The 23,555-nt window shown below is 35.0% G+C and overlaps 1 protein-coding gene across 2 annotated transcripts in view; it reads left to right on the forward strand.

Moving 5' to 3' along the window:
- The window catches only part of SCYL2 (SCY1 like pseudokinase 2), a 35,564-nt gene that overhangs the window by 6,071 nt on the left and 5,938 nt on the right, over positions 1–23,555 (forward strand). Inside the window, exons 3-17 of one of the 2 annotated variants that reach the window (XM_042815593.1) lie at positions 3,912–4,069; positions 7,644–7,788; positions 8,377–8,526; positions 9,104–9,325; positions 10,112–10,228; positions 11,736–11,861; positions 13,274–13,450; positions 16,223–16,345; positions 17,759–17,872; positions 18,333–18,465; positions 20,042–20,160; positions 20,872–20,972; positions 21,491–21,557; positions 21,679–21,768; positions 22,851–22,970. In XM_042815593.1, the coding sequence (XP_042671527.1) occupies positions 3,912–4,069; positions 7,644–7,788; positions 8,377–8,526; positions 9,104–9,325; positions 10,112–10,228; positions 11,736–11,861; positions 13,274–13,450; positions 16,223–16,345; positions 17,759–17,872; positions 18,333–18,465; positions 20,042–20,160; positions 20,872–20,972; positions 21,491–21,557; positions 21,679–21,768; positions 22,851–22,970 (1,962 nt within the window). The remainder of the gene's footprint in view (positions 1–3,911; positions 4,070–7,643; positions 7,789–8,376; positions 8,527–9,103; positions 9,326–10,111; positions 10,229–11,735; positions 11,862–13,273; positions 13,451–16,222; positions 16,346–17,758; positions 17,873–18,332; positions 18,466–20,041; positions 20,161–20,871; positions 20,973–21,490; positions 21,558–21,678; positions 21,769–22,850; positions 22,971–23,555) is intronic. The other variant, XM_042815594.1, reaches the window with a different exon arrangement.

A 23,555-nucleotide genomic window follows, 5' to 3' on the forward strand; every position in this document is an offset into this window, starting at 1 on the left:
ACTAGATGATCTTTAAGGTCATTCCAACTCAATCGATTCTATGAACCTATGAGAAACAGAGTTTAAAAGCTGGTGTTATAGAACATGATTTTATTGATTGGGGGAAATACGAAATATCTTTTTTAAAACTTGGCGAGAAAATAGAATATTCTTTGATTACGTAGAAGATGCAGTTAAACTTGATGCTGAAGTAATATAAAGTCACTTGTAGAATGAATCAGCTTGCTGTAAATGTGCCAAAAGAGATAGTCAGAGTAACTTCTGTAAGCATGTATACAGCCTGTCAAATGGTAGCTGGTGGAGAAGTACAGTATGCAGAATGAATACTGTGTGGGAATTGTGTGATCTGTGTCAGAATCTGCATAATGTTCATCATATGTTGTACCATGTTTCTCATGCATCTGTCTAGCCATGACAGGATTTTATCATAGTATTTACTGAATTTATCAAATGTGCTGAATTTGTGTTTGTTTTGTGTTGGTTTTTGGTGTTAATCAATTATGCAGTGCAGTAACAATATTGAAAGTTTTGATAGGTTTTATACAATCTCCATGTTCCATAAGCAAGTGACCTGTAGTGGGCATAGCTTTGAGGATATGGAGTGTTGTAATTTCTTTCACTGCCCAACTGACAGTATATGGAAATCCATTCCTGTGAGTAGGTTGTGTGTTGTTTATTTTCCAAGCCTTTGAAATGGGTGTCTGACTGTTGATTTTAAAGGGTGTTAGTTCAGATGTTACCATATTTGAACCTCATTCTCTCTATAAACCTTGACTAACACCTGCACATTTGTATGCCATCATCAGTCATTAAAAGTACAGCAACAGTTGTATTGCAGAGAATTTTAGCTGGCAATTACCATTCATTATTATTATTGCCAGGTAGGTAACATCATGTCAACATTCAGCTTAATATTGCAAAAGTCATCAGGACGAAACACTCTGTTCTGCTGGGTCTGTTCTTTAGCATTCCTTTGTATTTCTTTTGCACGGGCCCTTTAGAAGGTTGGTTGGGCACTATGGAGGAGGTAGTTGCAGTCGCTTCTGTCGTGCTGCATGCAATTCCTGCGTTGCAAAAGTGTATCTAACTTGGAGCTACGAGCACTTAGCATGTTTGTTTGTTTACAGTAAATGTGTGTAGTGATCAAACAAAGAGGATGTAAAGCTTAATTGCCCTTCTTGTTATTTTACAACACAAGTAGTAATTTAAGTCATTGTAGCCATGTAAACTAGCTAAATTGGACTGTCAGTATTGCATCAGCAGTTTGTTTCCCAGAACAAATGGAAGTCAGCAGCTGAAGTTAAAATTTCAAATGTGAATTGATTTGATTCTTATTTTAATTCTATGACATATACAAAAATTTAAAGCTTCAATCACCAGTGACAGCAGATATATATGATAGTATTCTTTTATTTCATATATCATGTTACATGAAGCAACACATTGCTTATTTTATAGTATTTATTTCTGCCCATTATGGAGTTGCTTACGTAGTCTGAATGTGCTGATGTTCTTCTGGCATAATATAGCACCTTTGTGACTGGAACAACCTGATTGGGAAGTAGAGTTAACATTGTAGAGAAACATTGTCTAACTTAGAAAAAAAAAGAAAAAAAAGTCTGTAGGAAAATCTTTTCTGGCAAAAGACCAGTGTAACACTGGAATGCTTTCCAGTATTGTAATTCAGAGACTATTTTGCTTTGCACGGTGGGAGGCTTTGGTAAAACATCATGTGTTTTCATATTGAGTGGCATTTAATTATTCATTAAAAAAAAATGTGAGTGCATTTGGGTAAAATAGAGAAGACATATGAAAGGCAAAGCAAACAAGATTTCTAAAATCAAGTGCTCCTTTGATTTTGTTTACGGCTTAATCTTTAAGAACATGATCACATTAAATCTTTTGCACAAGAGCACCACATCATTCGAATCATTGGGTAGGTGGCCAGCTGCAGTCATTCAGCATTCTGTGGGTTTTTCTTCCTTCCGTGTTGTCCTGTGCTAGATCTCTGCTGTTACTACTGTACACTATTCTGAATTTCCTGAAAAGAGTTTCTCTCATGTCCACCACTACAGTGTTTGGTTGTTTTCTATATTATTAACATCTTTCCTCAACATGCAGTGAAATAGGGAAGATGAATTGATGCTGTTGCATCGTTACATTTTCACAGCTCCTAAGAGTTTTTATTTAGGAATGCCTTATAGTTGTGTTTGCATCTTTAGCAACACACTTAGTGCTTCTGCAGTCTTTGTGTGGCTTGCCCTCCTCTCAGTGGCAAAAAAGAAAGCGTAACGTGACTGGGTGGCCTGATTGCCTTCTGTTGTTGTAAGCAGAGTACATCAGGAGCTTAGAATGGAAACGATGGAGCACAGCTTACTGAGAATCAGCAAGTGTGGTTGCACTATTTATTTTCTTTCTCTTGGTCATGGCCTTTGTTGATAGAAATCAGCAATACTTTTTTTTTTTTTTTTCCCCACTTGAGAATAGAGTAGGGCTTGCTTTCTAATTTTGACTTTTCACTACTACTATCTGCTTTCCTAAGATTTGGGAAATACTTTTTTATGTTTATAGGGTGTTTGGCTAGTTAAGAATGGGTGCAAGTGTACTTTCTTTCCAACTGATTTATTTGTCTTTAGTAGCTTCTATGATGGATATGACCAGTTGTTGATTTTTCTTTCTTTGTTGTTTCTGTGTTTTGTTTTCTTTTTAATTTCATATCCACCTCTGTAATTTTGAAGTTTCATTTAAATTCCTTAGTTTTCTCCTACTCCATTTGCAGAGGTTCATTGGAAAATCTATTTCTTCTCTTTTAACATTTGCTACGTTTCTGGGGCTTATTTTACACATTCAGGAATTTTTTACTATGCTTAATGTGTTATGATAGAATCATAGAATGGCCTGGGTTGAAAAGCACCACAATGATCATCTGGTTTCAACCCCCTGCTCTGTGCAGGGTCACCAACCAGCAGACCAGGCTGCCCAGAGCCACATCCAGCCTGGCCTTGAATGCCTCCAGGGATGGGGCATCCACAGCCTCCTTGGGCAACCTGTGCCAGTGCTTCACCACCTTCTATGTGAAAAGCTTCCTACTAATATCTGACCTAAACCTCCCCTGTCTCAGTTTAAGACCATTCTCCCTTGTCCTATCGCTGTCCACCCATGTGAACAGTTGTTTTCTCCCTAGTTTGCATGCTCCTTTCAAAGATTGGAAGGCCGTAATGAGGTCTCCCCGGCCCCTTTTCTTTTCCACGCTAAATAAGCCCAGTTTCCTCAACCTTTCCTCACAGGAGAGTTGCTCCAGCCCTCTGATCATCTTAGTGGCCCTCCTCTGGACTCACTCCAAGCGCTCCACGTCGTTCCTGTATTGGGGGTCCCATGTCTGAAGTATCATGGGAATGATCAGGTTAATTGATCTCAGATGTTATTCACCACCAGTTCTCTCTTATGAGTGTACTTCAGTATGGAACATACTTGTTTGGAACAGAACTTTGAGAAAGAGTGTAGTTTAATGAAACATCTCTTAATGCAAATTAGTGAGTACCATCAGAATATTTTATTTATTTATAGTTAATATAAATGCTTTTGTTTACCTAAAAATCAAGCTGATTTCTATCTTGTTAGCCTACTGTTCTATAATTCTGTAGAAAATGATTGTAGTTTATGCAGTAGTTTGTAAGGTTTGGAGCACAGTAATTCTTAAAACACATATTCCAGAAATTCTATACAGTCATGATGAAAATGGCTGGGACAGAATAAGGACAATGTGTAGCTGTAGATATATATTGTAGTGCTTCTTGCACTGGTAGGATTGTACTGTTGATTTTTTTAAAAGTATGCATGTACCTAATTTTATATAGGTTTTATTTTTTGGATATGTTATGTACTGAGTGAATTTCATTGGTTATTTCTAGGAAGTGGCTGTTTTTGTGTTTGATAAGAAGCTAATAGACAAGTATCAAAAATTTGAAAAGGATCAAATTATTGATTCTTTAAAACGAGGTGTTCAACAGCTAACGAGGCTTCGACACCCTCGACTGCTTACTGTTCAACATCCATTGGAAGAATCTAGGTAAGCTATAGTAAAGGTGAGAGCAGACTTTCTTAATTACTGTTTTGTTATTGATTATAAGAAGTCTGGACCATTCAGCACTTAGATCTGATGAGGTTCAAGTTTAATATATTTACTCATGAGAGAATAGTATTTTCTCCATCCTCAAATCTATTTCCCAAGTCATAGCATGCATCCTTGGTGTGAATCTAATTGATAATCTGTTGCATGATCTTAGTCCTGCTGCAGCTGGAGGACTACATATGACCATTACAGCAAGGATGTTTAGGAATTCATTTAATTTCACTTTAAAAGAGCCTTTTAAATTTGTTTTCTTTTTAAAAATTGTTCATTTATGTTTTTCTATTTATGAGATTGGGGACTGTTGGCAAATTGTATTTTTGTGGCACATATGCATTTAGAAGATCCTCAGGTACCAAATGAGGGAGACAAATCTGTATTTTTTTAGTGTTAATTTGATTTATGTAAGATTGGTCACAAGGTACAATAATGGGTTAGTTTTACACCTTTATTATTCAATTATAGTGATAAGAGTACACTAAAATCTGATAAATAAAATGAAGATTTCATGTTAAAATAAAAAGCTGATCCTACTGAGGAAGATCATGAAGATTTTCAACTTCTTCCAAGGAAGTTTTTTCGAAGTAGAGTCTAATAAAGATTCATGTACATTGCCTTTCGAACTTGTCCACTTTTTCTTCTGTCTTTTAACCTGCACATTTCCAAAGACACTGGTTTCTAGTTGCTGAGAAAGCCATGGGAATACTTCTTTATCTCTGCAGTGCCTACTTTCGGAAAGATGTATTGGATCAAATGACAACTGCATGTTCATATATATCTTTCCTCCTGTTCTAAAGTGATTTGGTTTAGTATGCTCCTTCTATAAGTCTAAGGTGGATTGCTAATTGAAAAGAACTGTCAATATTGTACAGTAGTAAATCATAACCAATTTCATGGCCTAGAGTTGTCTTAGTCATTGTTTATGTAGGTGAGTTGTATATACCAGGATATACCTCAAGGTTTTCACTTAGAACCAAGGTTTTAAGTGAATGGTGTTTCAGCTGAGCCAGAAACCTTGTATTTTTTCCTAAATTCTACACTTAAGAAGAAGATGGTAAGATTCACACCTTGGAGACATAAGAAAGCTTTGGTATTTTTTCCTGCAAACAATTTAAGCCTTTTGAGTAAAATTGATCTTGCAGTTTGGTCAGAGTCCTCGTTGATGAATTTTCAGTAACACTCTGCTTTGGTCTGAATACTGTTCATACTCAATAAGCTCTTTGTAGGGGCATCACTATGAGCAAACCTGCCCAGCTGCTTGCTGTGCCAGAAACTGGAGTAATAGATTTGTGGGGTTCATGAAAGGAAAACTTGCTTAGACTGTGTATATATCTGTGTACAAGTGTACTGTAAGACTGACAATATTTTTAGACTAGAAGAAGGTGTTTGCAGAGTGCTTATTTTTTGAAGACGTCTGTAGGGGGCTCCTTCTGGGCTGGTCTTTTTTTTGGTGGATCCAAAGTAACATACAGTTGTGCTGAAATTGCATAATTTATTCTTTTTTTGTGGTGTGGTGCAAAAGAATGCTTTTGGTGTATCTGCACCAGGTAGATGTTTCCAGGCCATGCCATTTGGATCCCAGTATGTAGCTAGCTTCTGTTTCATGTAATTGGTATTCAGCATAATTATGTTGATTATAAATATTTTGTTAGTGATAAATTTTACATGCATTTACATAATGTATGCAATGTATATTTTTAGTCATACTAAACATTTAATATAACGTATATTTACTTACAACTTGTTTTGGTTTCCAGTAACAGAAAAGCATGAAAAAGCCAAATTGTAAAACCATTCACAAAGAATGAAGGGTTGCAGATATTTAATTTCATAGACACTCCATCTGTTGGTGTTTTTCCCAAAGCATATGTTTGTTTGGCCATTACTTTTCTTGATAACTTGTTTTCTTTTTATTTTGTTACTCAGAATGTCATTTTGATATTATTCAGGGAACTAGTAAAGAGGATGCACTGCATGGCAGATAACAGCTCCTACAATATTAAATTGCTTTAATTAGATTTGTCCTATCCTTCCATAATTCTTATGTGGCACCTTATTTAATTAACTCCTGAAGTAAAAGACCAAACATCTTTCTATTCCCTCAAAGCAACAGCAATTGGAGTGCTTATGTTGTGAAAATACCAAATAACTGTTTTGTAAGTATTTTCTGCCATCAGTGCCTTAACCGTAACTAAATGGAGAAGCTCCATAGTAAAGCTGAAATAAGATTAAAAATGAAGATCTTTGTCTTTCTGTGCTTTGATTCCTCCTGGTGATTAATCAAAAAATGAGCTTTGTAGCGCTAGCTGTGTTAACAGAGAAGTGGAGGAGACATTGTCTACAGAATGGTGTGAAGGTGGTGAAGCAATTACAGTTCAGTCAGGTTAGGTGAGGCTTACGAATCAGTGAATTTTGATTTTCTTTTTTTCCTTCAGGAAGGCATCAGAAGTCACTCTTAGTCTGGATGATTAATGAGTGTTGTATGTTTCATCAACCTTCTTTTACCTCAAAGAGCCAGTGTGTTAATCTACAGAGATATATAAAAACTTTGTGATAGATTCATGCTGCAACATTTTGTCTTCTGTGATTATTTTAAAGGAATAAACAAAAGGTTAGGCTTCTGCCTTCTTGCCAATAGTGTTATTACTCACAAAAATATCTTGTGTTATGCAGTCTTGGTTTTCTGTGTTCATGCTGGTGCAGTGTTTGAACACAATGTGTTTGCATGGAAAATATTCATTCTTAGACCGGATATATATGCTACCATTCACACAGAAATAAAAAACAGACTATAGCTTCCAGTATTGTTCAGAACAGGGTGAAGTGTGGGAATATATATAAGACAAGATGGGCTTTTTATACATGAAGCTTGTGAAACTGTGACATGTGCTGTTTTCAGGACTTGAAGATTTGACTTTCTGGAGCACAGTGTTACAACCACTCCGCTCTTTGTGCCTCATCTGTGCTTTTTAAACAGTGCTACCACAGAAACGTTAAAAAGACCTGTTGTACAGGAATAAAGCAGTAGATAAATTAACTGGAGAAGCAGTTCATACAACAAGCATAGTTATGTGCGTCTCTGATTACTGTCTGACTACATGAAGCACTGCTTCAGTCAAGGGGCGTAGCAATTTTAGGCAAAGCTAACAGTGATTTTACAGGGTTTAATGGTAGTAAGAAATATTTGCTTTTCTTGGATCAGGACAGGAAAAAGTATAGTTTTCTTAAAACTTTAGTGAAGTGCTGTGTGCACAGTGAGTGATATATGTTGATGTTAGAGAATACAGTGACTTAAGCTGATTTCTATACTATAATTTTTTTTTTCATTTCACATAGATATATGCATATATAAAATCTCTCATTTAATGATTAGAAGCCTGAAATAAAATATGTTTTTAGGTAACACAGAGTCTCTGCTAATGTATAATACTATGCCTTCATGGTTGCTCCAGGCCAAGATGTGCTGCATTACATTATTTATAAAAAACATTTTTTTAATCTATTTTCTCTTTAGAGATTGCTTGGCTTTTTGTACAGAACCAGTGTGTGCAAGTTTAGCTAATGTTCTTGGCAGCTGGGACAACCTACCTTCTCCTGTACCATCTGACATTAAAGAATACAAGCTTTATGATGTGGAGACTAAATATGGTCTGCTTCAGGTGTGACGTTTTTTTATTTTCATGTGCTGTTATTATTAATAGTTGTTTTATAAATGCCATGTTTGTGTATAGTAAATCAAATAATTGTGAAGAGAAAGATGATAGTGACCTGAACATTGTAAATATAAGAGAAGATGAATACTGGAGGCTCTGTAAGTTGCTGCTATTTTTGGTTATTCTGATATGGAAAATTAAGAAATGAATTAATTTTTGTATTCTGTATGAATGTCAGTTCTACAACTGTCTCTCCTGTACACGAATCTTTTCTTTACCTTCTATGGAGGAACAATGGCTTCCAGATTATATTTGGTGGAAATTTTGTTCAACATCAAAAAACATTTTTGTTCTTATGCTTTGGTAGTTGATCAGTGTTAGTAATCTCACCTGCTGCTTACCTACATCTGTATTTAATTTCCTTCCTACATAATTTTTAAAACAGCCCAAAATCAATGATGAGAAATGGCTTCTTAGTTAATATGTTAATATACCATGACCACAGGAAATAAGGCTGTAGATATGACAGAAATTTTTGTAGATGTTGTACAATCCATCTTAGGAAATATTTAACCTGAAATCTTTTATTAACAGGTTTCTGAAGGCTTGTCCTTTTTGCATAGCAGTGTGAAAATGGTCCATGGAAATATTACTCCTGAAAATATAATTTTGAATAAAAGTGGAGCATGGAAAATTACAGGCTTTGATTTTTGTATCCAGTCAACAAATCCATCTGAACAGGAGGTACTGCATCCAACTTTATATTTTTATTTATTAGTACATTTCATATTCAGATCTTTGTCTGAAACCAGTTTATTGAGCTTGCATTTCAATACATTTATGTAATATTCTGTATTTTGTTGGCAGAAAGTCTGAATGTATGGCATAGGTTTGCATTGAAGTTCTGCCATTGATCCTCAGAGAAGAAGCCTGACTTGGCTCAGTAGGCTTGGAATAGGCTAGTGAAAGTTTCAGACAAAGGCTGAAAGTGCATGTGATTCTGCTAACCTGCATGTTCAGTGACATCCTTTCAGTGCCTTGTTGTTACGTCCTCAAATTAATTTCTATCATAGTTCATGTTCCTCTCCTTACAGCAGTGCTTTTACATTTGCATTACAGTTCTTAATTCTGATGTCCAGATTTTACTGCATGAACTGATCACTGAGTTACAGCCACTGATTTTTAACAGTTCTGCTTTACTCCATTTCTGTTTCATGATTTGAAGGGATTAAAACTTTATTTTTTGCTGCTACTCAAACTTCATGTTAGTTTTCATAAAATGCATAATAAGTTCTTTTTGTTGTTGTTGGTTCTCTTATAGCCCAAGTTCCCTTGTAAGGAATGGGATCCAAACTTGCCATCTTTGTGTCTTCCAAATCCTGAATATCTGGCACCAGAATACATTCTCTCTGTGAGCTGTGAGACAGCAAGTGATATGTACTCTCTAGGAGCTGTTATGTATGCAGTGTTTAATAAAGGGAAACCAATTTTTGAGGTCAACAAACAGGATATTTATAAAAGTTTTAGTAGACAACTTGATCAGGTATCTGTTTATGAATATTATACATTTATTTTCATATTTGAAAAATCACTTTTTTTTAAAGCAAATTTAAATATTTTAGACACAAGTTAAAAAGTCCTAAGCAAAATATGAAAAATGAAAATATGTGTAGAGAAATTTCTGTACTGACTTTATCAGCTGGAGGATTTGTTTTTCAGTCAGTTATAACTGTGTTGAATGCAGGTCTTATGGGATAAGTGCTTTACCTGTTAGGGCAAATAGTGCCAAACAAAAGACAGTGTATGACCAGCATAGGGCTGCTGAAGATTGCGGAGTTTAGAGTGATTTGATCAATTGGCAGCCATTCAGTTACCAGCTATTTCACATTCTTTGTGGACTGTGAGTATTCACAGATGAAGTTAATTGGAACAACTGGTGTAATATGGTCATATGCAGGTTTCTTTTGTTGCAGCTTCTTTGGGTGCCTATTGCCTTAACCAGATATAAAGTATTTTTATGTATCTAAATAAGACCTCAGATAATAACACATTTTTAAAAATACTGATTTTCTGTTATTCAATAACCTGAACACAATTAGAAGCTGGGAGCAGGAGAATGTGACTGGACACAGGAGGGCTGTTGGGAAGTAGAAGGAAAACTATGAGGGATCAGGAGCAAATGGGTTGTGAAAGGTGGGAGGGGAATGGTATCAAAGGTTTGGTTTAAGAAGTCAGTATGAGAAACAAATTGTAGTGCTGATGTATAGTGGAAGTAGTTATATACAAGATTTTCTGATTTCATGGAACATATGCTTAAATTTCTATGCAGCTGAGCCGTTTAAGCTCCAGTACTCTCCAGAATATACCAGAGGAGGTGCGTGAACATGTAAAGCTACTCTTAAATGTGGCTCCAGCAGTCAGACCAGATGCAGATCAAATGACTAAGGTCAGTTTATGGAAAATATGGTAGCTAAAGGAAAAAGGGAAAACAATGTTTCATTTATGGAAATAATGGAGCTGTTTTGAAGTTTGATTGTTTTGTTTTTATTCCTGTTAATCTTTTTGGTTGAAATGTTTTTAAAAAACCGTCTAACTTTAGAAAATAATGCTGTTAGCTGATGGCAGTATTCTTACATTAACATTTAATATGAAAGAAGTGTGTGCTGAAACAGAATTTAGAGTAATCACTCAATACAACACTACTTTATTGCTTTCCTGAATTGTAGGATAGAGATTAGGGCTAAATATATATTGTAACAAATGTGAGTTAAGCAGTTAATTAAGGTCAGCATGGTGCAAGCTAATATGGAGCTTTGCATGGGAAAATTTACCTTGCTATTTTTAATGACATTAAGTTAACCTATGTAGAGCTTCTAGCTGAAAGCTGAATATTCAGAGTTGGATTTTAGATAAAAACAGTCTTATCCTGTATGGGAGCTGCTGAGTCACAGCCTGAACCTCTGTTTGATCACCTGAGGCGAGCCATGAGTCAGCCAGAGGAGCACAGCTGAAGGCAATTCTCCTGTGCTGCCAGAAGGGGTGGAGCCTGGCTGCACCCCTCCTAGACCTATTTAAGAGCTGGCTACCAGTGGGGAAGGATGTCATCTGGAGATCCCTCCTTCTGGTGTTTTGTGGTGAGCCTATCATAAGGGTAACCTTTCCATTTATTCTCTCTTGTTATTATAGTCCACTTCACCTAACTCTCTTGTTTATTTTGTGATTGTAACATCTTGATATCCATTGATTATACATATCCTCATCATGCATTTTTATCAGTCTTTCATTAATGATGAAGCAGCTATGTCAGTATTAATGATTTACCAAGGCAATAGGATGATCCAGTCATGTTGTTAATTCAGTGTTCATAAGCCTGGTATATGTATATACACAAAACTACATTGTTACACAAAACTTAAGAAGGCAGACCCTCTTTTCTGACAACTAGAGCTGCAGCTGAAGTGATGCAAACATGGGATATCACGTGTATCCTATCTATTGTAGCTTTTTACAAGCAGGTATGAACACCAAAGATAAATTTGTGTAATCAGACATCTATTGCATATACATTCTTATTGAAACATTATAATATTCTGGGGATGGTTCTTAGACCCAGAAGACTTTTAGGTAGGCCTTCATGATATTAAATAGCATACTTACTCCTAGAGAACTTTTAGTTTGTGTTTTTACTTCTTTTTTTTTTTTTTTCTTTTTGTAAATAAAAAAAATATTTCTTATACAATCAGTTAATTTAGATACTTATTTAAAATGCTAGGAAAATTGTCTTAATGATCAACCTTTGTGAATATTATACTACTCAGTATGTAAATATTTACTTTTCTAACTGTTGGTTGCAGACACTTCATTATAGAAGTTTACTATAGTACACTGAGAGGATAAGCATACAATTATGTGAGTGTAAGTAAGCTTTCTAATAGCACTGATCTTATTTTTAGATACCGTTCTTTGATGATGTGGGAGCAATGACTCTTCAGTATTTTGATTCATTATTTCAAAGGGATAACCTTCAGAAATCACAGTTTTTTAAAGGACTACCAAAGGTTCTGCCAAAGCTGCCTAAGGTATGTAAGTATGACTTCTTGAAATCATTTAAAAATGCATACAAATCTATTAATGTTCTTAATGTTAGAATTCTGAACTTCATGTAGCATTGTACCTGGCATAGTAAACTGCCACAATATTGTCAGAATAGAGTAGCAGGAAAGAAAGGAAGGTTAGAAAATAATGTATAGATTTTCTTCAGCTGTTGATAAATCAGGAAACGTGAAATGGTAGAATGTGCTATTAGTTCATTTATGAAATCATTGTTTGTATATCCTCTATGTAGTTCATCTCACTTTAAAAGGGAATTATCTGCTCTGCGCTTACAAGGCTTTCCCTTTTTTTTCAGATGCTATCATTAGCTCTTTGAAATCATCTTGCCCTATTTTCTCCCAGGTTTTTTTTATAGGATTGTTTCAACTTCTTTATAGCAAGGTAGTACTTTAATGTTGAAGGATGCAAAGTATCCTTCCCTCAGAAGGCTGAATGCTTTCTTGTGCTAGCAGAACCCAGAAACCTCAAAAGCTACTGTCTGTCATTCCACATTTCTCCTATATAGTGCTAGACACTGTGTCTAGACTTTTTCTTCTTGTTGTATTCTCATATTTATATAAAACAGTGTGTGTATGTGATGTAGAAGTAGTATTAGGTTAATGCATGGTAGAATAGATGAGCTTTTCAACCATTGCATTAAACTTCTTTCTTTTTAATTGAATTTTGAACTACACAGTGAACTACACGGATTTAACATTGTCATCTTCTTAACTGAGTAACTATTTCTTTTGATCAGAAATTCTTGATACTTAGAATTTGGGCATAGATGGGATGTATTTCAGCTAACTTCAGATAGCCACAAATTGTCTTTAGGGTATTCACTTTTTTCTGTCTGTAAAATGTTATCATGGAGATGGGCTGTGCCCTTGCTCTTAAATGATTTTTAAAGTATTTAAGCTTGCCTGTCTCTAACCTAGGCATCCACAGTGTAATTTTCTGTGTTTTGTCAGCTGAATCCCACTTAGAGAATGTACGTGGAGTTTTCAGAGAGATATATGTTAGGTTTATGAGTTTGTTCAGTGGGTTGTGAGGTAGTGAAAGGCTGAGGTCTTGGGTGATAAAACTTTTTAATTTTTTCCTGCAGGAAAGATGTAGAATGAAGTTTTTGTAATTCATGTAAATGACTTAAAGTCCTATTTTCTGTACAGTTAATAAGTTTTTACTGACCTTCATAGCTGTTGTAATCTCAAATTGTGTCTTGAGTGCAAGCAGAGACAAGAAAGAAAAGTAGAACAGTGTAAATTAGCTTAAACATATGGTGAAAGTAAGATCAAAATTGAAAGTTTTATCTTTTTGTTAATATCAGATTGATGCAAAAGCTGAGCTGGCACAGTAGCATCGTGGTGTAATGTGATGCATGATTGTCTTTCTCTCTCAGCGTGTTATAATTCAGCGAATTTTACCTTGCTTGACCTCCGAGTTTGTGAATCCTGATATGGTACCCTTTGTCTTGCCTAATGTTCTACTAATTGCTGAGGAATGCACCAAAGAAGAATACATCAGGCTCATTCTGCCTGATCTTGGTCCCGTTTTTAAGCAACAAGAACCAATCCAGGTATGTTAAAGTTGTTCAGATTACAGTTATTCTCTTCAGTGCTTCTTCCCTCAAAACTGACTGTTCTAGTTCCCTTTTCCAGCTTCACGTGCCTTGTCCAGCTTGCTATGTAGTCGTCCAAGTAGTCAACCTCAGTTCATACAGAATTTTTCCAGGAAGTTCACCAAGTCTTTATTCCTACTATTTACTTGGGTTTTCTGAGGTTATATTGTATTTATGGATGAGATTTAGAATAGCAAAAAGGAAACAGTTTTTACTCAGTTCTTGTCTTTGGTTGGTTGTTGAAAATATATTCTAAAATCTTTTTATCATGATTGTAGATCGAAGCAGGGTTGTATGGTACAGTATTTACACATATTCTACTGATGACCTATGATTTTATTCTTGTGTCTGGATTGGTAACACTGGGATCTTGGGGTGGGAAAGTCATGAATTTGACATCTTTTTAATGTGCTGCTTACTGATGATGATAAAATAGTGTTTATTTGTGGGCTGTACAGAAGTTTAAAGTGCTTCATTTTATTTGGCAAATGTTACCATTAAAGATTAAGTAAAATATGTTTTGTTATTGTTGTTTACTTGCATAGAAGTAGTAAAGCAGCACAAGATTTGCATCCTTTTTATCAACATAGTGTGTGATGATTTTTGAGAATTGTGTCACTGGGTTAAGCATCGTGCATCAGGAGAGAAAATGTAGCTGTGCATTCCTTCTAGCACACCTCATTTTAATGCTTACTGTGGCTGTTTGTCTGCAACGCATTTAAGGGCCAAGGTAAATGTAGGAATGAGCAAGTAGGTGTTTAACCTCTGAGTTTCAAATAACATTATACTGGGAAGCAGGGAAAAGGGACAACTGTATTACCTCAAAATAGCTCATAAAGTTGGAACTTCTTAACATTCTTTTGGTACGTTGAGGGTTTACATCATCTTAATTTTTATCTTGAAAAAGTGTCTAATTCACAGCCAGTAAACATCTCATTTCTGCTGTTTGATTGTAAAAGATAATGCTCAGCTTTTCTACCTGTAACATCAGGTTTGTGGACAGTCCTTCCTGCAAAAACTTTATGTCTAGGTTTTATCTTAAACGTAATGGGTTTTCTATTTAAAACTCATACATATTTATAAACTATATTATTATATTTAGAGCTATTTTATTTCTTGGGAAATAAGAAGAAACTGAAATACAGACTTGTAACATTTCTTAGCTTACTAGTTACTATATACTCTTATCTTGATATTTTTAATTACTCTTATGTTGATATTTTAAATACAAAGTGGCTTGTTCTGCTTTTATTTCTGTGGACTTTTCAGTATGGAAGGTTCATCTAACTGGACTTTTTTCCAAAGTCAATATACTAGGAATTCAAGGGAAAAAGTAACAGCTGCTAGAAGATTTAATTCCAGGTCCGACTGGGAACATCATGTCTTTGTACAGGGCACAAACTTTCAGTTCCTGTGTGTTCGTAACTCACAGTGAGAATGCCAGTGTTTTTTCCACACATTCTCTTAAGATGTTTTGAATGTGTATAATGCACATTGCTTGGCTTCTGTGAGGCACCTGAGTTAGGAAGCAAATGTGTATGGGAAGGCTACTGTATTTTAGAAGGAGGAAATTATTATTCAGCATTAAAATGATTTTGTATGAGCGAATTTATAACCTTGAAATGGAATAATTAGTTAAACTGTTCATATGACAGTCTTGAAGTTACTGTGGGGTACCTGGAGTGCTATCCTATCCTGTAGCAGAAAGAAAATGAAAGGAGAAAACTTGTATTTACGTTGATATGCTTACATTTCTACATTCTGATGCCTCTATTTATCTGACCCATACCAACGTGGATTGCTACATATTTTAAGACTTGAACATTGAAATCACTTCCTTCAGTGAAATGCTTGGCTTTTTATGAATGTGACACCATTTATCACAGTTTTTCCACCTAGTCCAACCTGTTTTCTAAAAAGAAGTTGGAAATTGATGGAGAGTCAGTCCCAGTAAACTTGTCATATTTAATTCAAATGGTTCCCTTCAAAATTAGTTCTGAGTTCTCTGAAATGAGAATTAGCTTGGATAAGTGATTCACGTTATCAGCTAGCTTTTAGATGGCTAATCTAACCGAGATGAATCTCACTTTGCAAATGTGCCATTGGAGTGTTACTTTTTAGCTAAACGTGCTGTGAGTTTGTGGTGTTGTTTTGTTTGGTGCTTGAGATATTTTTCTTTTTATGATAGACATTTCCAATATGAAATATAATAAAGCTATTTTATGTCCATATAGTGACTGTAATATTCATGTCATCAGGTCCCAGTTTTGATTTCAGATTTAGGTGGAATGCAGCTTTTCTAGGTGGAGTTCTGATCAAATGCTTTGAAGACATTTGATCCTTGTTTTTTTTTGGGGGGGAGGGAGGCTTACCATTTTCAATAGTGATGTCTCTAAAGAATGTATATGGTTGATTTTAATTAAAAAAAACCAAAAAGTTGTAAATAGAAACAATAATGCCCTTCTCAGCTGTTATGATTTCTAATTTCAGAAGTATTAGTCTAGAAGACATTTTGTTTGATCTGTATTCGCTGTTTTAAAAATGCAATAATATGTCAAAGTGTTTTTTGTTTTCCATGCCTTCAGGCAAGCAACATGGTAAGTGATCACATTTACTGAGTTAAAAGAAAACTTCTGAAGTTTTAATGTTATGGTGCAATGCACTTTTAACTCCAGGAAGATGTACTCATAACTTAACCTTTTAACTTCCTAACTGTCCTTCTTTTAATAGATTTTACTGATCTTCCTGCAAAAGATGGACTTGCTTCTAACCAAAACTCCACCAGACGAAATAAAGAACAGTGTTTTACCAATGGTTTATAGAGCCCTGGAAGCACCTTCAATTCAGATCCAGGTATAGTAATTGCTGCCTTTATTTAACATTGCTCAGCAGGTCTTTCGTCTTTCTTTCAGATATACTTTTTGTCTGGTTACTTGAATGAGGGGAAAAAAACCCGAAGAATATAGCTGTATAATGTACTTGAATGTTGAAAGAGAATAATGTTTTACTTAAGAACAATTTGGCATATTAAAATAAACTTTAGTTCTCTTATTTTCCAGAGTAACCATTTGACTGTTACTCCAACATCCTAAATTCTTACTAAATACCATAGCAAAGAGTTGAATGTACCTTTATAGTGTCTTACCTCTGCAGAAAATATATATGCAGTAACTTACAGAATCACAGAATGGCCAGGGTTGGAATTGACCTCAAGGATCATGAATCTCCAACCCCCTGCCACGTGCAGGGCCGGCAACCTCCCCATTTCATACTAGACCAGGCTGCCCAATGCCCCATCCAGTCTGGCCTTGAGCACCTCCAAGGATGGGGCATCCACAGCCTCTCTGGGCAGCCTGTTCCAGCAGCAGTTAGTGATACCAGTGGCTACCAATTAGTGATGGGTGGCGTTCTGGGATTCTACTGGTAAGAAGACATGTACTGACAGTTACCTTGGGAGATACAATATGCTGTAAAATCATGCTAGTACAATTTCTGGTGAGATTTTTATATATACTTATTTTAATTTTTCTTTCTGCTTTCTATATATTTCTAAATTTGCTGTTTCTGTTTTGATTTTTGCAAATCTTCCACTGGAATTAGCTTGCTCTGCGAGTGGAATGAACTTCTATTGGAATTAATGCCCATTTAGACATTCACGAGTGGGAGGAGGGAGATAAACATAATATTAATTAAAGAAGACTTTGGATAAACATATGTGGCTTGAGATTTCTCTGCAGTATTAATTTGGTTACTCAAATACTTGCTTGCCATCTATAGTAAATATCACTCTTACCTCTTCAGATTAGGCTGAAATTGAGTAATTTTTTTTTTCTGTTGGTTAAATATACTCTTTTATCTTTCAGTGTGTCATTTTTCTGGTGCATAATGTTATTCATAGTGCTTACTCAAATTTGCTTAACTTCTGTAGAAAAATAATGCACTGTGATTGTCTTGTAATAAAACATACACACACACAAAGGTGCTTTGTGAAAATACAAGATATTCTTGTTATCCAAGTATCTTACTACAAATGTATGAATATGCTTTCGAATACGTTTTCCAAATTCTGTCTTCGTAACATTATGTTTTATTGTTTTAGGTATTTTTAAATGAGCCTACCTACTTGAACATTTCATTAAACTGAAAGCTTAGGGCGACATTTCAAGCTAATTTCAATCTTGAGTAATATTAGTACTAATTTTTTAATAGGAAGTCATATCTAAACTTTTGTGGAACATTAAACTAACGTGGAATATTTTTTTATAGGAGCTTTGCCTAAACATAATTCCCACATTTGCCAATTTAATAGATTACCCGTCAATGAAAAATTCACTAATTCCAAGAATTAAAACTGCATGTTTGCAGACTTCTTCTCTTGCTGTAAGTATTCTGAAATCTTGTCTTCTTCTTGGTCCTCAGAAAATGTTGTTGCCTTTCATTACTTTGGCTTTTTGGCTGTTGTGTTTTCAAAGGAAACCCAAACAGCATGCCCAGATTTTTTTTTGAGTTTTCTTCTTTTTTTTCAAATTCAAAAGAATTTACTTCTACACTTAGAAATTTTTAAAACAGTGTTAACAACATTAAGTTGTTAATGTAGCAATTTCTAAAGTGCGTTTCTGAGTACTATATGCTAGTAATGCCTGTTTTGCAGAAAAGCCAAGATTCTGTGAGCGGTGTACAACTGTATGTTTTCTTTTCCTGACACAAAAGTTTGTTTCAAACTGTACTGAATTTTCAGACATGGTGGCTGTAGTTTCAGAACCACTTCTCTACTTATGAATTTTATGGCTTCTAAAATAAAAACATGGTTAAGATTTTGTTTCATTCTTATGCTTCCTAGGTCCGGGTAAACTCACTGGTCTGCTTAGGGAAGATTTTGGAGTACTTAGATAAATGGTTCGTTCTTGATGATATTCTACCTTTTCTACAACAAATTCCATCCAAGGAACCTGCAGTACTAATGGGAATTCTAGGTAATTAATACTTTAAACTTTCGTGTCTTACGCTTTTGATTTTGTAAATCTCAGAGAGTTTGTTTAATCATTGATAATATTTCCATAGCATATTGCTATTGTGTCTATTAAAAACTAATTGTCTCTGCTTCATAAGTATGTCCCTGTTCGTTTACTTTATGTACTGCTGGTACTTCTGATCTCTAGTACATATATTTGTAGTCGTCAAGGCCCAGCGCACTTCAGAGCACTCTGCTATCCTTGGGCTGAAGAGGATACAGAAGAGCATGCAATCTGTTCGCTTTCAAATGCTGAGCACTTGGCTGGAGCTTTTAAGGTGTTAATATTGCCTGCTCTTGCAGGTCAGATGCTGTAAATCATTGCTGTGCAAATCTATTGCTCTTTACTGCAGGTTTTGTCAGTCTCATTTTATTGGACGTTTAAGCAAACACTGCTGCCTTTGCACTAAAATGGAGTGTAGTCTGGGTGAGGTTTCACAAAACAGCTAAGAAAATTTAATGGCTTGTTACTTCTGGAAGGGGACACCTCCAGTGCTGAGCTAAGCTTTCCTAGTACCACTCTGGTGTGTGGCCAATTTAGGATGCACACTTTTAATAGCTTGAGTATTAAAGGAGACCAGCTGATCAATGACCAAGAAAGAGGTGTGACTGAGTGGCCAAGTGAGAAGGACAGTGACTGTTTCACTTAGTGGCAGCAAAAAGGTAGACAGATGACCGTTTGTAATAGTTGAACTGTCTGGACAATAATCCTCATTAAGCTGTGACATCACAGTAACAAATGTGATGGGAGAACTATTTTAATTTGCTTGAAGTCAGCAAGAGAGCATCTATCTGTAATAATTTAGAGATATTCTCTCTCCCTGAATTTCCTAGTTTCTAACTCTTACATTTATTGTCTGAGAATAAGAGGCAGTGTATCTTCTATTTTAGTTGTATTGTTCCTGAACTCTAGTTGAGTACAGCTGTTGAAAATGAAGGGCTGAAAGCAATTTAATATACTAGGGTTCCTATTTTCTTGGAATCACACTTTCCATCTTGTGCATGATGCCTTCTTCGGTCATCTGACTGCTCTGTTCTAATACTAACCATGGAAAGTGAGGAAAGCTTCTTCCTGTACTGTGCCAGTATGTTCAGTGTTTGCCAGCAGACAGGAACTGTCTAAACAGAGGAATCCTCCTGCCAGAAACTCAATAGAACTGATATGCTTGATGCTGTATCACTTGTGCATGTCAGTATTCTCTCTTTTTCTTTATAAGTGATTTGTAGAACAGAGAAAATATGTCTCGCGATTTCTGATCCTGTGTATAACACAGCCCCAAACCTTTAGGTAGAAGTCTTTGTAAAATGCATTCAGGGTAGAAGTTATGGTAGCATGACGATTACTTCTGGTCTCTTGAAGTGCCAGGTGAGAACAGGGGCTTAGTTAATGCAGATTGGTTTCTTGGTTGCAATTTGTCAGTTTGTGTACCAGTGTACGTTCAGGTGATTTATACATGTAGAAAGAAATTCCACTTGGAGTTTTTTTTAACATTATTTACAAAATTTAACAGGCTTTCTATTTTGATGTTGTATGGCAGGCATTTACAAATGTACATTTACTCATAAGAAGCTGGGAATTACCAAAGAGCAACTTGCAGGAAGAGTATTGCCCCATCTAATTCCTCTTAGTATTGAGAATAATCTTAATCTCAATCAGGTAGGAACAGAAATACTTCGCATGCTTTTACTTGATAAATGGTCGAGAATAGTTTTAAAGTGTTATCACTGGAAAAACTCATACATTGCTATAGGTCTCTTTACTGTAAAAAATGAAATAAATCCTCTTCTGATATTACTCTTTGCATGTCTGAGGGTTGTTGTTTTACAGTCAATTTTGCTAAAACAGTGTAAAATTTCAAAGTGAATGCTGTCACCTTCCAAATAGCCTGCAAAAGAAGTGAACAACTAGCATAATTACAATTGAAATTAAAAGCTAAAATACAATCTTAGTATTTCTTCCCTTAGTTTTGCTTGTGAATGTTGTAGATAATGTGAAAATGTAGTAGTTGCATTAAATAATTAGGAAATAAGATACCTAATAGGTTTTTGGTTTTTTTTTTTGAGAATGAATCTGGTAATATTCATCTGTTTGTGGTTTTGGTTTTGTTTTTTTTTTTTTTGTCTGAGTTGTCTCCCTTCTGTTGTGATGTTATCCTTTTTTTAGTGATACATGATTTTCACTGTTTCAGTATACACTCTGCTTGTAGCCAAGTACCTAACAGAAGATAGTGAAGCCAGATTATAAATTATCTAAAAGCCTGTAGTTTATCTCACATTGTGACTAACTTTTGTGAGAAACTACCTTTTAGGTTATATGTCTGAATTCTGTCACTGCAAAATCCAAACTTCTTGTACTTTTCTTTTCCAGTTCAATTCTTTTATTTGTGTTATAAAAGATATGCTTAATAGATTGGAGGCAGAGCATAAAACAAAACTTGAACAACTTCATGTCATGCAGGAGCAACAGAAGTAAGTGTTTGTGGCTGCGTTAGAGATGGACTAAGTGAGCAGAGATAAAATTTGGGGTTTTTCTTCATTTCTTTAGGAAAATTTGAGATAATTTTTAGCCATAGCAATAAAAATGTATGTATGTAATTCTCAGTTCAGTGGTAGAGAATTACATCAAATAAGTGCAGTTGTCAACACCTGTTTATTAGTCGTGGAATGAGTATTATTTTGATGTCTGTTTTTTATAGTATGAAATTATTTCCTTTACACTGTTCACTCACAATTTATTGTTTCATTAATTAAGGAATTAATTAAATATGGAAGTCTATATTGAGTTCCACCAGTACAGTTGTACCTTACATCTGTACACCAAGAATAGTTACTTTTCTGTAGCTGTTGAGAGCACAAACAACATGCATTCTGAATATGACAGTGCTCTCATAGCATTTTGTTTATTTTTAAATCTGTGCTGCTAAATTAATGTAGTGGATGTAACTGTAGTTCCCTTGTTTTAAATATTTGTACTCTGCACCCTGTAGATCTTTGGATATAGCTAATCAAATGAGCGTGTCTGAAGAGGCAAGATCTAGTAGTACAAATAATCAGGTAAGAGTCTGTATTTTATTGTGTTACTTAAGCATAGAAATTTGAAATTTAATATCACATAGCATTTACATTACCTAAAGTTATTCAAATAACTTAGTGTTGATTCTTTGACCTTAAACAGATTGACAAGGTATTCAGTAATACTGGAACTGACCTTCTAACTAGTGGACCTGATAGTAAAGGAAATGAGTTGTCAGCAGTACAGAAAAAGGTAAGAACTCCAGAACAAAGAAAAGCATACATCTTTTTGTCTAATTTAAGTTTGGTATGGCTACATGAATAGAATGTGTAAACATATTTACTGTATTTAAAGCTTTATAGAAAAAAAAACTTTCTGTAAAGTACAGCAGTGTAACACAATCTGTAACCCAATCACATGTGGAGATCCACTGAAAAATGTTCAAATAGCATCTTTGAATTTCTGTGAAAGTCTTTTCTTGAAAATATCTCTTCTCTGAACAAAGAAGTCAGTGATTAGGATAATATGTTTTTGGTCACACCTCTTTAATTACGGATATGAAATTGAAGCTGCAGCAGTGGATTTAGTTTGCCAAATCAAAATGGCCAGGCAGCTTTATTGTGAAATCACAAATAGAGGTTGAGATCAAAAACAGAATTTCATAAGGTAGTTGACAATAACAGCTAGTGTAAAAATTCAAAGTTAAATGAAAACAGCCAATATGAGGATAAATACAAGAAACAAAGAATAAGCATGTCATGATGCAGCCTGTGATTATAGTTAGTATTCAGTGATAAAATTATTGTCATTGCTGTTAGCCATGGCTATCAACAAGTCACTCCCCCAGATTGTAGGTAGTTTATCACTTCTGTTTCTATATCATTTCTGTCATCTGAATTCTCTTCCTAATTTTAGTCCAAGGGGCAACAATTTTATGATTTTATCATTTGTTAAAGAAAGCAGAATTAGAATCCTGAAAGATCTAAATGATCTTAAAATAGACAACACTGTCAGTTGAAATTCTGTATCAAGTGCCAGTGGGTAATCATATGAAAAGAAAAAAAAACAAAACTGAGAAGAATTCTTCTTACACCCAGTATTTAGAAGTCAAAGCTGAAATGACTTTTTTGAAAAACTACTTTATTTGAGATCTGCCCAGAATTTCTCATCATGCTGTTTCACTATTATTTGCTTTAAATACTTTTTATCAGTATGTGCTTATCCGTTTTTTGCTCTGAAATGATTGTGCTATTTATTAAAAAAAAAAAAAAAAAAAAAAATCAAAAACACAATAAGTAGTTATACTGTTCAACTTAGTACTTTCTCTTTTAAAGGCATCACTTACACTTGAAGAGAAGCAAAAGTTAGCTAAAGAACAGGAACAGGCACAGAAACTGAAAAGCCAGCAACCTCTTAAGCCACTAGCAACTTCAGTAACACCTCCAGTGAAGCAGGTGAGATACAGTTCCAGTAGAAACAATACAGTACTTTGCTGTGATTTTTTTTTTCACCTGCTGTATGCTTTTAGCAGTTTTTTTCTGCTGTGAGTCATCTTTGTTTTCACCTGCAGTACAGTGTTACAGTTGTGAAAAACTAAATTGCAATTTGTCATGTATTTGCATCATTAGCAGTATTTCCCTCTTTTTAAAGTGCAGTAGTTTCCAAATACATCATTTTTACTGGACGGCCATTGTGTTAGCTATGAGAAAAGCAGATAGAAAAAGAAGATTTTGTTCAAAACTGTTCACCTAACTAATACAGAGGGTGTGAAGTTGAGAATGGGACGTGCAAGCAAATGGTATACTCAGTATGTGCCTAACACTATTTGCTGTATAGTCATAGTTGTCCTGCCGAAGCTGCAAAACAGTTCCAAGTAGCAAAGAGTGAAAATAATTGTACGTGAGGTGAATTAGTTTACAATTTGTTCCCAATTCCATGCCATAAATGAGAATTTCTGGATAAAATGAGTGCCAGTTCCGCGGGAGCAGTGATTAAAAACTGTTGCTAGCATGTATGTACAGGAAATATATTTAATATAT

The sequence above is a fragment of the Centrocercus urophasianus genome, unplaced genomic scaffold, assembly GCF_019232065.1.
Source record: "Centrocercus urophasianus isolate 14NV4802_14NV808 unplaced genomic scaffold, USGS_Curo_1.0 seq_15, whole genome shotgun sequence".
Lineage (NCBI taxonomy): Eukaryota > Metazoa > Chordata > Aves > Galliformes > Phasianidae > Centrocercus > Centrocercus urophasianus.